The 14822-nt window shown below is 34.8% G+C and overlaps 3 protein-coding genes across 3 annotated transcripts; 2 read left to right on the top strand and 1 right to left on the bottom strand.

Annotated features, from left to right (window-relative positions):
- Positions 1 to 3021: 3021 nt before the first annotated feature.
- Positions 3022 to 5813, top strand: LOC110415697 (Prefoldin chaperone subunit family protein). Its single transcript, XM_021427389.2, has 4 exons — positions 3022 to 3161; positions 3250 to 3303; positions 5316 to 5385; positions 5483 to 5813. Exons 1-4 carry the CDS (start codon positions 3105 to 3107, stop codon positions 5530 to 5532), a joined length of 231 nt encoding a protein of 76 aa, XP_021283064.2. The 5' UTR covers positions 3022 to 3104; the 3' UTR covers positions 5533 to 5813.
- Positions 5814 to 5941: 128 nt separating this feature from the next.
- LOC149527271 (protein LYK5-like) lies at positions 5942 to 8970 on the top strand. The gene is given in 3 exon segments (XM_089783482.1): positions 5942 to 7849; positions 7852 to 7866; positions 7869 to 8970. Coding segments are annotated over 3 exon segments (1971 nt in total). The 5' UTR covers positions 5942 to 6864; the 3' UTR covers positions 8840 to 8970.
- A 511-nt stretch (positions 8971 to 9481) lies between these two features.
- On the bottom strand, positions 9482 to 12179 carry LOC110415261 (Calcium-binding EF hand family protein). Its single transcript, XM_021426857.2, has 4 exons — positions 11922 to 12179; positions 11169 to 11295; positions 10983 to 11055; positions 9482 to 9926 (listed from the first exon to the last, which is right to left on the bottom strand). The coding sequence occupies exons 1-4, from the start codon at positions 11947 to 11949 to the stop codon at positions 9660 to 9662; spliced, it is 495 nt and encodes a 164-aa protein (XP_021282532.1). The 5' UTR covers positions 11950 to 12179; the 3' UTR covers positions 9482 to 9659.
- Positions 12180 to 14822: the final 2643 nt, after the last annotated feature.

Here is a 14822-nt window from a genome sequence, read left to right on the forward strand (position 1 = left end):
CTGCATCTATCAAAGGAGTACTTGAAGGGGTCAATGTGCGAGAGAAGCTCAAAAACTTCATTGATCCTTCTCTTAGACCTGAATATCCCCTGGATTTGGCTTTCTCTATGGCTCAGCTGGCTAAAAACTGTGTTGCTCATGATCTCAATGCTCGCCCTTCCATGTCTGAAGTTTTGGTCACTCTATCTAAGATTCTATCTTCTTCATTGGATTGGGATCCTTCTGATGAGTTTCAACGCTCTACATCTCTAGGCAGTGCCAGGTAGAGAGTTGGACACTCTAAGATGCTTTGGTGAAGGTCAAGTGCCCAACTATGAAGGCAAAAAACGAATGCTAGTGACATTTTCCCTGCTATAGTATAAGACAAGTTTTCCCATAAGATTATATCATACATGTGTATGCAAAATATTCTTGTCTAATATGAAATGCGAGATGCAATTCAATAACATATACTCCTGAATAATTTTCCCACAACTTCTTAGTTGTTTTGTTAGAATTGTAAGCACTTAAGAGATTGTTGTGTGTTGAAAACAAAAGAGGAAGTTAATCATACACTTCCATTAAAAAGGATATCAACTTTTATAGCGTTACAAAAGATAATACTCAAAAACAAATAAATAAAATTAAAAGAAAATAAATAACACTATTTGGGATTACTGCATCATTAAGTTTGTGAGTTGTCCTTTACATTTGCATTAATTTCCAAAACAAGACCAACATGAAAAATTAAATAATCACCAAGTGAAAGAAACCAGATAACCATCAAGTAAAAAACATGTAATTAGCATATAGCATTACTTCTCCAAATTGAAAACTAACTTTTCACAAGAGTAAGCAAGGTCTAACTCCAACATACCTCTTTAGGATCAGCTTTCAATATTCTCAATTTGGATCTTATTAATTCAAATTTATCTTTTAGAGTCATATGTTTTTAAATCACTCCCATGCTTATTTTTGTAAGTCTCCCAAGGATAAATAATTCCTTTGTTGTCTTGGTCAAAAGAGGCAACATGTTGCTAAAGGACGCTCATATCTTCCAATGCTCTAGAGCTTATTGACCTCTCGTATATCTTGGCTATGAATGACATGCACCTCCTCATTCGCCTTATGTCTCTTGGTTACTACAGCTTTTCTTCTACTTGATCGGCTTTGTTTTTGCAGACTTTCTCCACATGACTAAGTTGGTTACAAGACTTACATGTAACATTTGGTCTGTACCAGCAAAAAAACTTAGTATGATTGCATTTTTCACAATGAGAACAAGGAGGGTATTGAACCTTGGGCGAACCTAGCTTTCTATTACTATTTTTCTTCTTACTTGCTCGTGCCATTAAAGTATTTTTCCGCATGATCTTCCTGCCTGAACGCCCTTTTCTGCTTTTGAGTTTGAAGAGCATTTATAAGTTCTGTCATGATCAATGTGGCCATATCGTTCGAGTCCTCCAAAAATGATATTTTGGTCTTAAATTTCTCTAACAAGCTTACAAGGAATCTATTAACCATTTCTTTTTGGTAAATTTTCCCAAATAATCTCAATTGATTGACTACTTTCAAAACATTCTCCGAATAGTTTTTTACACTTTCCTCATCCTTCATTTTCAATACTTCAAACTCTCTAAGCAAATTTAGAACTTGTATTTGACAAGTTCTATCACTACCATGAAACTCAATCTTCAATCTGTCTCATGTTTCTCTGTCAAATTCACAATTAATTATATGAGTAAAAATCAAATCGAAAACAACAAAATGAATACAAAATAAAGCTTTATACCTTTACATTCACTATACTGCTTTAATTGCATGATTGTTGGGTTTGATTGTTTGATCTTAGGAGAAATTCCATCAACTTCAATAAGCTCCCAAAAATAGCATGTACTAAGATACGCTTTCATTTTTATTGCCTATATTAAATTGTTTTCTCTCGTAAAAATAGGCGGAGCAATGGCATTAAAATTTGCAAAGGTCATTTTTTTTATATTTTGAAAATAGATAGTAAAAGATAAAGAAGAAATGCTAATAGGGGTTTTTTTTAAAGTGATTTTATACCAATACAATCCCTTAATATAACAACTTTAATATTATATTAGAATTTTAAACACTTGAGAGATAGTTAAGTGTTGAAAAAAAAAAGATAATCACACATTTTCATTAAGAAAGATAATGACTTTTACAACCTTATAAAGATAATAGTGAAAAACAAACTTATAAAATTAAAGGAAAATAAATAGCACTACTTAGAATTATTACACTACTAAATTTGTGGATTGTCCCTTAACTGCCCAAACATGATCAACATAAAAAACTAAAGCACCAAGTTAAAAAAAAACCAAATAACCACTAAGTAAAATATATAACACACTGCTCTACTTCTTTAAATTGAAAACTAACTTTTCATAGTAAAGAGTATAGCAAGCATGACCCAATTCGAACAGTTTTCATGGTCTTTTATTTATCTGTGTTAATATAAAGGACGGAACAAACAAAGATCAAGAAGAAAAACAATGGGGTACTATGATGTTATATGCTTCCCATGCTTCCCATAAGTGTTGGTGAATCATTTTTTTTTTTTTATTGAAGTGCTTGATACATGGAAAGGAGAGCAAGTCCACCACTTGCTTCTCCATTAAAATGGTGAAACAATTTTTTTTTTAATCAAGAAAAAGCCTATAACCTATTGTAATTCTTTTTTATTAAGAAAAACAAGAAATAATAATGTTTACTGGCCATTTTAGTAGTATTTTCTACTAGTATATTCAATAGCAACAAATTATATTGACTCAAAACTTACAATTTAAGAGTATAATAATTTGAGTAGAAATTAAATGTAAAATATTATATAGTTTTAATTGTCTCGTGCAAAAGTAAAAATAACAATTTATTCACTAAAAAATTGTTTTTAATTTTTATTTCATCACACATTTGTTTATGTTAGTAAAATACTTTTAACTTCTTATCCAGCAGTCATTTTTGTACCCGATGAAGTCAATATTTTATTTTTCTTTTATGAACTAAGAAATAATAGTCGTCTATATGCGTTCGCTCCCGAACTATAGAGGGAAAATACTCTCTCGTTCCTCGTACATTAGGTAGTTTAGAAACAAACCATGGCGGCAGCTTCATCGTCCGCCTCTACGGACCCCAAACTCGACCTAAACAAGCAGGTTTTTTCTCTTTCTCTCCTTTTTCTATTCATTTTTTCATGTCTTGTGCTTTCTCATTCATGGGACTATTTCTCTTCTTTTCTATCAGATAAGAACCCATGAGGTTGCAATAGCAGAGCTCAGTAGTCTTTATTCCTCACGGGTATGTCCTTTTATGGGCTTTTTAGTGAAATTCAACAATGACCCATTTTTGCTTTTTTTTTTTTTTTTAAGTTTTCTACTTTTTTCTTGTTGCTTAGTGCTTCATGTATAATTAATAAGGAGTTCAACTTTACCTATTGTAAAGTTGTTTTTTTTTTTTTAGTTCTTGTACATTCTTCTTTGTTCGAAGGATGCATGAAACTGGGATGTCTTCAACCTAAATTTGAAATCATTGGAATGTCTAATCGGCATTGGGAATTTTTCATGGTTGGGCTTCTATGTTCCAGAGTTAGAATTAATTGAAACAGGCCAAGTTGGCTTGGTCATTTTCCCTTGTCGATGGAAATTAAGTTTGATTTCTGCGAGTTATGTTCCTATCACTCATAGGTTTGTTTGAGATATAGATGGTTCATGGTTATTGTCATCAATATAAGGGGCTGATTTAAGTGTGTTTTGATAAGGATGTTTGTTAATTGAAGGCTTGCCTGAGAGATAGGGCTTTGGGGTTTATGTGTTATTTGGGGAGTCCTTGATTATGTTACGATGCTATTGGTAACCATGAAAAGTGTTTTTCTAATGTGACAGCATGATGATTGGTGGTAGAATAGGTTTGTGTAGAATATCTTAGACAATTCAAGAGATTATAAGCATCTCCAACTTTGAAGGAAGATTGATCGTTACTTTGTCTACTAGCTTGCATTACCCTTTATTGAACATCCACTGCAGAACGGAAAAGTCACCTTTTTCATTATGGTGCGTTCCGGATAGGGATTTTAATGAGTCCTGATCATTGGAATGTGGCATTAGGAAATACTTGGATTGTGAAAATTTTTGGTGATGAAGTTACTATAGCTAAGTGAGAAGAACAGCTCTATATGCTGTGACTCTCTCTTGAGAGGGCCAAAAAGTATGCAGGGGATTTACAAAGGATTGGAGTATTGTTTTTGCTGCATATCTTAAATGATGTTGATCCAAAATTGATAAATCAGCTAGCTCACTATTGTTGACTCTTTGGATTAAGCATATTTTTTGGTACTGGAACACGGGAGTTAAGTTCCAAATCCAACCTCAGGTGAAGATCTCTTGTAATATGGGAGAAGCCAGTGGAATTTGATTATTTTCTAGACACTGATGGGTGTCTTTATTGTAGAACAGGAGGTCATGGCGGTGCTTTGAAAAATTCACCAGGAGATGCAGTATTTGCTTTTACAAAAGCTTGCATGCCTGCTACAGTTTATTGCATGGATTAGAAATGATAAAGAATGGCCTAGAGTTCTTAGAAGTTTCCCGAGGATTTGAGTAGCTTGCCAATGAGAGATTGATATTAGAGCCAACAAAATTGTTACATACAGGAAATAGCACAGAGTGTGAAAGCAGTCATCTGATTATATATAGCATTAGGTGCACTCTACTTGACAGACAATCATCCCCCTCCCCCTTCTTTACTTGTTGGAGCATTCAATAACTTTATGATGTATTTTATAGATTACCAAATGATGATGATTTACCAGTTACAGATCTTTAGTGATCAGGTTTCAAATGAGTGATTGACATGCCTAAAATTATTCATAATTTTTTCTGTTAATGCAAAAACTCTTTGGTGGTCAAGGAGTTAAACTATTTTTACATGGATGTAGAAGGAAAGTAAGCAGCAGTAGAAAATATAAGGTCTGTTTCTTTGTAGGTGCATAAATGGATTTAAGGTACTTTTTAGTTACACTTTTTCAACTTGAAAATAAATTTTAATTCTTTCAATGGGGAACATCAGAAACTGTCAAGAGAGTCTAGTATGAATCTGTCAAAAGTATCCAGCAAGGTCTATTACATTTGTGTATGATCCAATGATCTAAAGCTAATCTAAGGAAGGGATTGCTTTGTCAAGTTTTCTTCATTAAACCAAAAGTTTCTAAAGCAGGTTCTATTCAATATACACTAAACTAATCTTGCCGACATCCTGAAACTAAAGCAGGCAGTTCTGAGTATATATGATATGTTTGCCTTTTTCCACTGCAGACGGTCTACCAGAAAAATGGCAACTTATTTTTCCGCACAACTGTTCAAAAAGCTACATCATCTGAGCAAAGTAAGAAATCTTTCCTTTTCACTGCATAATCTTTTTTTGACTAATTAATAATCTATAGTGATATAGTTTTCCTTCTTGGTTGGTTCATTTCTGGCAGAACAACTGGATTCGGCAAAAGCTAAACTTGAAAAGCTGAATTCCCAGTGACTATACGTGGCCCATGTTGTTTCCAGTTTCCTTGACTACTTGCCACTCATTGTGACTGCCTATTCCCAGGGTGTGATGTTAAAGTTAAGGGATTTTCTGCAAGGTTGCAGCCTAGTTTTTGTTGCTACAACATGCCCGGAGTATGAGGCTTGAATATTTTTGGGTGAAGTCTTGTGCAAAATTACCTGTCTATTGTCTGTTTAATGCAACAAGCAAAGTACTAGAGTGAGATTTGAACATATATATGAAATGCAGTGAAACTCCTCTTCCAACCTTTGTCAGGGACTTGTGTGTGTTTGTATGAGGTATGAATATGATGACTATTTGAGAAAACAGAAATGGTAGAGAAATAATTTGGGGAAAAAGGTAGAAAAAGCTTGAAGGACTAAAAGAAAGAGTGAAAAGGGGTAGATGATCTACTGTTGAATTGCAATGCCACGGCAAAGACGGCGCGGAAAGAAATTTGTGACAAGGTTTGACAGGAACTTTGAAAGAAAGACAACTGTAAAGAGGAAGACTGAAGATATTTTTTTGGTTGTTTTAATTAAAATGAGTTTATAATCTCCATTTTAAGCATTAGTAATCTTTTCCAATTTGGTGTATAATGAACTAATGCCTGTTGTTTTCATTAGGCATCAATCAGTCTTGACGGGTCCAATGGGTTCTGCTTTTAGTTAGACGTAATTGGTCCAAAGTTGAAGAGTTATAGGCAACCAAGTCTTAGCAGATATGAATCAGGTTCAAGATAAAATTTGGAGGGGCATAGAAATTCATGAACCAATTAGAACGGTATTCCATAAAATTAATCATGAGGAGGTTTGAACATTCCCTCAAAGCCCTGTAATTTTCCAGTTCAAGCATTCGACATCAAGAGGAAAGAAGAGAAGAGGAAGGTCACATTTTTGAGGTTCATCTTGGGTGTTTCTATTATGTAGATGGTAAGTTGTTGAGGTTAAATGAAGTGATAAAGATGAATTCTTGAGGTTAATCTTACAGTTTGGAACTAAAGGAGCGCACCTGACGGTGAAACTATTAATGGCTTTGTAGCGTCACTTGCTGTGTAAGTTATGCTGTTGCTTGCTGGACGGTGAAAGTATTTTTCGCCTTGGGCTTGAGTTTTCGTTCTTGACCACAACATACAAAAGCAAGAGACTAAGAAAAACCCACTTGACTGGTAATTCTCCAAATGACTTTGCACTAGCAAATTAAATCGCAATAATAATACTGAGATGATGACCGTTCAGGGTCTCAGTTGTACAAAGAAGTCACTCCATGCTTAGCTCTTCACCTATCTCATCTAACTAAAAAAAAAAAAAAGGCATTCCAATTGCCATGGAGAAGAAGCTGAAGCCTTGGCCAACATTTCATGTTCTTGCATTGTTGTCGTTGTTGTTGTTTCTGTCGTTGCATTGTGGCAGCACACAAGGACAACAAACTTATCTGAACAATGATCAGTTGGCATGCGGTGACAAAAGCAAAGACAACAATATCACCAGAGGCTTTTTGTGCAATGGCGTGAAACAATCATGCCAATCCTACATCACCTTCCGGGCAGAGCCTCCCTATGATTCAGCAGTCACCATAGCTTATCTCCTGGGAGCTCAACCTGATCTCATCTCCTCCCTTGGAATCAACAATCTCTCATCTGATGTATCAGCAATCCCTGCAAATTCCCTGGTCTTTGTTCCACTTAATTGCTCCTGTGCTGGAAGCTACTACCAACACAACGCTACCTACACCATCAAGGAGGACACTGAGACATATTTCACCATGGCCAATGATACTTATCAGGGTCTCACCACTTGCCAGGCTATGAAGGCTCAAAACTCAATAGGTATCATGGACCTGAAAGTGGGTGATAAACTCCAAGTTCCCCTTAGATGTGCTTGTCCAACACTTGACCAAATCTATGCTGGGGCCAAATACTTGCTCACCTACATAGCCGGTTGGGAGGACTCCATTCCTTCAATTGCTGAAACTTTTGGTGTCGATGACCAAAGCATATTGGACGCCAACAAGCTCATCATTGAGGACATGATATATCCATTTACTCTTGTTTTGGTTCCACTTGCCAGAGAGCCTACCATGATTGTACCACCCCAGGCTTCCCCGTCTCCACCACCACCTACTCAAATGACTATTACTCCTATTAGACAATCTAAATCTTCCCACAAGTGGATGTTTGTAGGTATTGGCATTGCGGCTGGTTTGCTTTTCCTTTTTAGCCTCTCCGGGCTTCTTTTTTGCTTCTACAAACACCCTTCTCTTAAGGCTGAGCCCGAGGCTTCAGCACCACCCGAACCAAAACCACTCTCAGACTAATAGACTATTCCGACAATCCTGGTTTGTATCTATCCACAGCGGTAGATATACGGTTAAATCCTTAAGCCCCTATACGTTCAAAGACTTGGAAGCTGCAGCTGGGAATTTCAGTGAGTCTAACATAATCAAAGGCTCTGTTTACCGGGGCCAATTCCAAGGTGATGATGCTGCAGTTAAGGTGATGAAAGGGGATGTCTTGGTAGAGATGAATTTATTGAAGGAGATCAATCACAACAACATCGTCAGGCTGTCAGGCTTCTGTGTTCATGAAGGAAACACTTATCTTGTCTATGAGCTTGTAGAGAAAGGTTCTCTAGATGATTGGCTTCAAACTAGCAAGTACCAAACTTCATTTACTCTTTCATGGAAGCAAAGAGTTCAAATTGCGTACAATGTAGCAGATGCAATCAATTACCTCCATAACTATATAAATCCTCCATACATTCACAAGAACTTGAAGACCAGTAACATTCTCCTGGATGGCAACTTTAGAGCCAAGGTTGCCAACTTCTGGTTGGCAAGAACTGTGGAAAATGAGGGTGATTTGCAATTGACTAGACACGTGGTTGGGACTCAGGGTTATATGGCTCCAGAGCACATTGAAAATGGGGTGATTACTCCTAAGCTTGATGTTTTTGCATTCGGGGTTGTCCTGTTGGAGCTTTTATCAGGAAGGAAAGCTGCTGAAAAGAATACTGGAGGAGAGGAATTGCTTTCAGCATCAATAAAAGGGGTGTTAGAAGGGGTTAACGTGGCAGAGAAGCTTCAAAACTTCATTGACCCTACTCTCAGGCATGAATATCCCCTGGATTTGGCTTTTTCCATGGCCCAACTGGCTAGAAATTGTGTTGCGTATGATCTCAATGCTCGCCCGTCCATGGCCGAGGTTTTAATCACTGTCACCAAGATTCTCTCTTCTTCATTGCACTGGCGTCCATCCGACAAGTTTCAGTCCCTAAGCAGTGCCAAGCAGGCCTCCTCCTAGGATTCTAAGAAACTACTATAATTGATGGAAGATCCGACTATAGGATTTTAATTTACTAAACAGATTGTAAGATACTACTTGTTTTCGTGAGGCTATTGTCGACAACGTATAATAAAAGGAAGTCCAGTGACAGAGGCTCTTTCGTTTATATTTCTCCTACACACCAAGACAAGTTTTGCTGTTCTTATCTGATCAATGCGTGCAAAATGCAACATTTTTATGCAATCTTATTAATGTTTAGACAAAATTTTCTTTTTAGATAAGAAAATGGTTGAAAGAGATCCTATACATATATACACATTTTAGGTTTTGAAGCTAAATTGTGCTCAACCATTCACTGACTAGAAGTCTAGAACACGGTTTGTACATTAAGTTTGTATTCCTCAAGCAAAAGAAGATATTACTCAACTTGGATCCTAATGTCCATCACCCTGATTTGATGATAAGCAAAATCGTTGTAGCCCAACTACAGTTTTCACATATAATTTCGACATGGTTGCACCATTTCTTAGAGACAGTTTCCCAGAAATGCACTGGGTCTCTTCCCCTAAATGAAAGTTTCACAATATACAAAAAATGAAAAGGAAGGGGAGAAAAGTGGGAAGAAACTACCGAAATAGTAGAAAGAATCATTCCCCACTGTGCCAACAATCTTCATATGTATTATCACAAATTAATAATCCTCCTACAATGAGGTTTCAGAAATGTTGGAAACCTGATTATTAAGCCAACGGGCAAGATTTTATTCTATACAAACTGCGTAAATAATCCATCTCATTTACAGTAGAAGGTAATTTGACAGAAATGGTAGAATGCTCTACTAAATCCCTTCACGTGAAGTTTGAAACCAAACAATTGCAAGGGTCACAAGGGATGCATAAATGGAATTGGGTAACTTTTGCACCACTTTCCCAACACCAGGAACGCCCTCGGTAGCCTTCTTTGTTGCCATAGCTACAGTTGGAGCTACAACCAAAGTGACAATCAGTCCCTGACTAACAACAATGAATGTGTCAGTCGTGAGCCTCTGAATAAATTTCACAAATTCTTCACGGTCGATTTCTCCATCAAGGTTGAAATCATACTCCTGCATAGTAAACAAATTAACTAATTTATACTTTTTAGCCATTACTATATTACGTTGTTCCAATAACTTTTTAGAGAAAAGCAAAGATACATTCTAAAGAGAAAATTAGGGCTAAAAGCGAAGTAAATACATCCCATAACTTTCCAAGCTGCTGACACTGGCAGGTAATGAGACTCAACAAGATAGTTAACGAGTCCAGAGAAGTAAATATGTATGCATCACATAACTTTCCAAGACGCTGACACTCCTAGGTAATAAAAATAAATACACTATTACTTGAGTCCACTAGAACTTGTCAATGCATTTGCTTTGCATAAGGTTGATATGGTACAGATAGTTATGCTAAAAACCTGCTTAACTTCCAAACACTTCACAGAAGTGAGGCTGTCATTGAGCTTTCCTAAGGAACCTTCCTTTCATAAAGTGCACCATAAATGGTATCAGTAGATTGCAGAACTGACATCTGAATATTTTAATCCTAGGCTAAACATAGTAAAATAAATTTTTAAAAAAATTGAATTTCCATTCGACATCTGAGCAAACCTTGAGGAAGTCAGCCCTTTAGAACAATATGATTGCTAGTAGTCTTAATCTAATGACATTAATTTGAGATGACGTATGGTTAAGTATTATCATCACTCAACTCCCAATTACGTCTATGCACCAAACTTACAAGCACAGAAGCACCTTGAGGTGGATTCAAGATCTCCTTATGCAATGTAGCAAAGATATCCTAGAGGGCAGTCATATTGTCACAGTCCCAAAAAAGAAGCCTTGAATCCCACATCAGTTGTGCACTAGAGTTAAACTTCAAGAGCTTCGTTTTACCAAGAGCATTCAATTTGGTGCTTTTTATTCTTAAAAATTTTAAACACATACAGATGCAGTGACATCCCTTAATCAGTAGCTAAGCCCTCTGACACTGTGTCAATTAATCTGATATATATATCCATAATATTGTATGCGACTGTTAAAGTATATTCATAACATTTTCATTGCAGTAAAGTATATTCGTGAATCCAGTATTTGCATCATGTATTAAATTTTTTGGGTTACCTGCATCATTGATCTGACTTGCTCTTTAGAGGGTGGATCAAAGTGCGGCCCAGGCAAACGCTTATTAATATCACTACAAAGGGAAAAATCAATAATCATGTAATGCCAATAAGGTTAACATCTTCAGTGAATGATTAAAGAATATGAAAATATTGAAACAAAAACTGTTTAAGCAAAATTCCTCACTTGTACACAAGTAGGATAGAAATATATAAATCTTCGAATGTTAAAGTAGCTCTTCCTGATTGATTTTGGATACGCTCAAAAACCTTATCACTTATTTTCCTTATCTGTTTCTTTCTCCATTCCTTCCCTGCACAAAGTGGTAAACTATCAAATACACACAACAGCATTACAAAACAGTGCAAAGTCACTTGTCCAATTCTGATAAGCCAAATAGTAATAAAAAAGTATAGTTACCAAAGAATATGACTCAGTAAGACATCTTGGTCTATAGAACAATATTGACCCTGAAATTCTTTGGCCACTATAACTAATAATGGAAACAAGAAGCCATGAAAACACACTTCTTCAAACTCAGTAGTTACTGAAGTAAATAACAATTCTAGCCAATATGGCCATCAAGCCATCGTAATGCTAAATACCCATTTCTTTAAAAGGACGCTTAAAGCTTCATTAGGCTCTCACTTTTCTCATTTGTTTCTTTTTGAAAAATTAAAAATTCGAGATTTAACTTTCTATAGATAACAAAAAGTAAAGACTTTTTTCATTGTTGCTTTCTATGTGGTCTAAAAAAAGTAATATACCAGTAAAAAAACCACTTCTTTATGGAATATAAATAGAAAATAAACATTTCTAAAAAGACCCTTCATAATTCCCTTGAAAAATCAACTTCTGGGTTTCAAAGATCAGATATTTAGTTATTAGTATGAATTCTCCAGATAAAGAAATATTAAAAGTTTGGGTTAAAATGCTTACCGTGAAATTTGTCTAAGACTTGTCCCATGACTTCAAAAAAAACTCGGTTCTACTTTGCGGATTCGATGAAAGAGAGATGATGGCGGATATACGGAGGAAAAGGGGTAAAGCTGAGGGAGGAAGGGAGGGAAGGAGGTGAGCTTATTCGGTGTCGTTTCTGTGGAAAGTTACTGGCAGGGGTCAAGTGGCACATAAAAGGTGGAGGATTGCAACGTAATAGCGATGAAGGTTCACGTTATCTACTTTGGAAATCCAATCACATTATGTTTATCACTTTCATTGACTTTGCCTTTTATCAATAGTAAGCAAAATAATGATTCAAGCTAGGACCTTCTGGCGACCGGATCTCGTCTTCTTTCTAAGGCCCATTAAAAATTGGTAAGTCAAGGCCTTTGGGCCACATTGTCTCAACCTGTTAGCAGGCCATTGCCATCGTCAACATGGGCCCATCGCAAGTAATTTATTTATGAGATAATACTTATAAAAAAATTTTAAAACATTTTAAAAAATTCGGATGAAATAAGTTTTTAATTTTTATTTTGAGTCAAATAATCATTTATGACTAATGGTTGATTTAATCAAAATACTACTTATTATTTTATATCACGTGACTGACTAATATGTTATAAGGGATAATAACACAACATATTGATATAATATGATGACATGATCATATAGTATTTTTTACTTTTCACATCAGCATATAACACCAATAACATGTAGTATCAAATGATAAGTAGTATTTTGATTAATTATAATTAGTCAATAATTAATCGTAAAAGTTTATTTAGCTCACAATAAGAACTTAATTAAATGTAATAAAAAAATAAAAATTTATTTAAATTTTTTTAAATAGTTTAAGACATTTTTCAAGCATCATGCATTTATCTATTAATTCATTTTAGTGTAAACAAATTTCAAGTAAAATCACTTTTGATCCACGAACAAAATATTAATTTTTTGCTCTTTATTGAATTTGCTTCTCTACATGAATTAATGGAGAAATAAAGTGAGGGAAATTACAGACAAGGCCAGAAACAATAACAAGAAAGATCAGTGTTAGAAGGATAATTAGGAAGACATTGTCGTGATCCTCCAGCTTGGTTATGCTTTTGCAAACACTTGCTGACAATCATCAGCTGCCTCACATCCAGATCGTCTATAGCTTCTCTGTACATATTTTCTGTGCACTAACTTTAGGCACTCCAGATCACTGCAAAAAAGAACAAAAGCGGCATAGTTTTAGAAGGTATATATTCATATATATGAACTCACCTTCCCTAAAAATGAATAGGAGCAAAACAGGCACAGCCTGCAAAAATTCCTAGACAAATCACGCATCCCCCTTTTCCAGGGAAGATCTTTCCACAGCAAGTAGCTTCTGGTAAACCCTGGGCCCATAAAAAGGAAGTTGGTACTGGAATTAAAGCTTCAGAAATTAGAGTTTGATATTCTCATTATGATTGCAATGCAGCAGCATCAGCTTTACATTAATTCAGTCCAACAATGAGGAGTTCCTTTCAAAAGAATGGCTCTCCCAGGTTCCTGAACAAGCAGGAAATAGCAATTGCTGCCTAATTATTAACACTTTTGTTTTCTGATGCTTGCCTCTTTCTGAAATAGGCAACTGCAGGTTATGCCCAGATCCATGTTAGGATATCTTCTCAAGTCTCTACCCTGCCAAAAGGGCACCTCAGGCTTAGCAGGCTGCAACCTGCACAACTTCACCTTCAATTTCAGATAGAAATTTGTTCCAGAAAACTACCCATTTCTGTCCTTTAAATATGAAAATGATTGCAATGAGAAGGAAAACCACTACTATACACAGGAGGAATAGTTCCCATGACAGATCAAAATCAAAGAACAAGAAGCATTCAATGGCTCCGTTCCTCTTTAATTGTGAAAAGGTCTAGTTTGGTGCATATGAAGATTTTTGTTGGGTTTGGGGCTACACAATAAAAAATGTATTTTATTCCTTTTATTTAATAAATCTCGCTCGTTCCATCTCAATATATCAAATTAAGATTTTTAAATAGAGTTATTTCATATATTGGGAAAAACTAAAAACAAAAGTATAATGCTTAAGAAAATTTAAATAAATTATTATTTTTTTATTAAGTTCAATCAAGTCACTGTATTTTTTATTTTAGATCAAATAAACTCTTATGACTAATTATAAATTAATTCTTATTAATTAAAATATCACTTGTCATTTTATATTTTTATGACACTAATATATCGACGTTGATGTGAAAGATGAAAAATGCTACATCATCATATTACCATATCAAATTAGCATGTCATTTCATCGTTAATTATGATATATCAACATGTCACATTATTATCAATTATGACGTGTTAGTCTGCTGCATCAATACCACGCAACATAAAATGACAAATAATATTTTAAATAAATTAAAAATTAATTATAAAGTCTTATTTGGTTTAAAATAAAAATATATAGTTTTGATTGAATATAATAAAATTATAAGGATTTATTTAAAAAAATTTAAATAATTTAAGAGTTTTTTCAAATATTATGTTAAAAATAAAAAATCCAATCCATATATAATATATAGATAAGGTTAGTTTAGGCGATAGAAAGAAAGCTGTTTAATATAGGCAAGCAATGTAGGTTTTGGAACTCAATCACTTGATAAAAACTTTGATATCTAGCCTATAGACTTCGCTTTTGTGATATTTATGGTATGTGATCAAAATAAAAAGTGTATAATATCTTTTTTAGGAATTAAATGCATATATTTTTTATGATTTAACATCTAACTAAACTTTTTAATTTTAATTAATTCTTGATCTTGATTTTCTTTTAATGAGACAAAAAAAATGTTAAAATCAAATGTGTGTCGGCATATGGTACCAAATAGCCAATTATGACTAACA

This window comes from Theobroma umbraticum, unplaced genomic scaffold (assembly GCF_002168275.2).
Source record: "Theobroma umbraticum cultivar Fairchild unplaced genomic scaffold, ASM216827v3 scaffold_147.0, whole genome shotgun sequence".
NCBI classification, from domain to species: domain Eukaryota; kingdom Viridiplantae; phylum Streptophyta; class Magnoliopsida; order Malvales; family Malvaceae; genus Theobroma; species Theobroma umbraticum.

Bases quoted from the DNA above. Each gene is read 5' to 3' on its own strand.
- LOC110415697 (XM_021427389.2), top strand. From the start codon at position 3,105: ATGGCGGCAGCTTCATCGTCCGCCTCTACGGACCCCAAACTCGACCTA. The intron at 3,162-3,249 runs GTTTTTTCTCTT...CTTTTCTATCAG, and splicing joins AACTCGACCTAAACAAGCAG to ATAAGAACCCATGAGGTTGC. The intron at 3,304-5,315 runs GTATGTCCTTTT...TTTCCACTGCAG, and splicing joins GTAGTCTTTATTCCTCACGG to ACGGTCTACCAGAAAAATGG.
- LOC110415261 (XM_021426857.2), bottom strand. From the start codon at position 11,949: ATGGGACAAGTCTTAGACAAATTTCACG. The intron at 11,056-11,168 runs GTGAGGAATTTT...TTCCCTTTGTAG, and splicing joins TCTATCCTACTTGTGTACAA to TGATATTAATAAGCGTTTGC. The intron at 9,927-10,982 runs GTAACCCAAAAA...TTTACTATGCAG, and splicing joins AAGTCAGATCAATGATGCAG to GAGTATGATTTCAACCTTGA.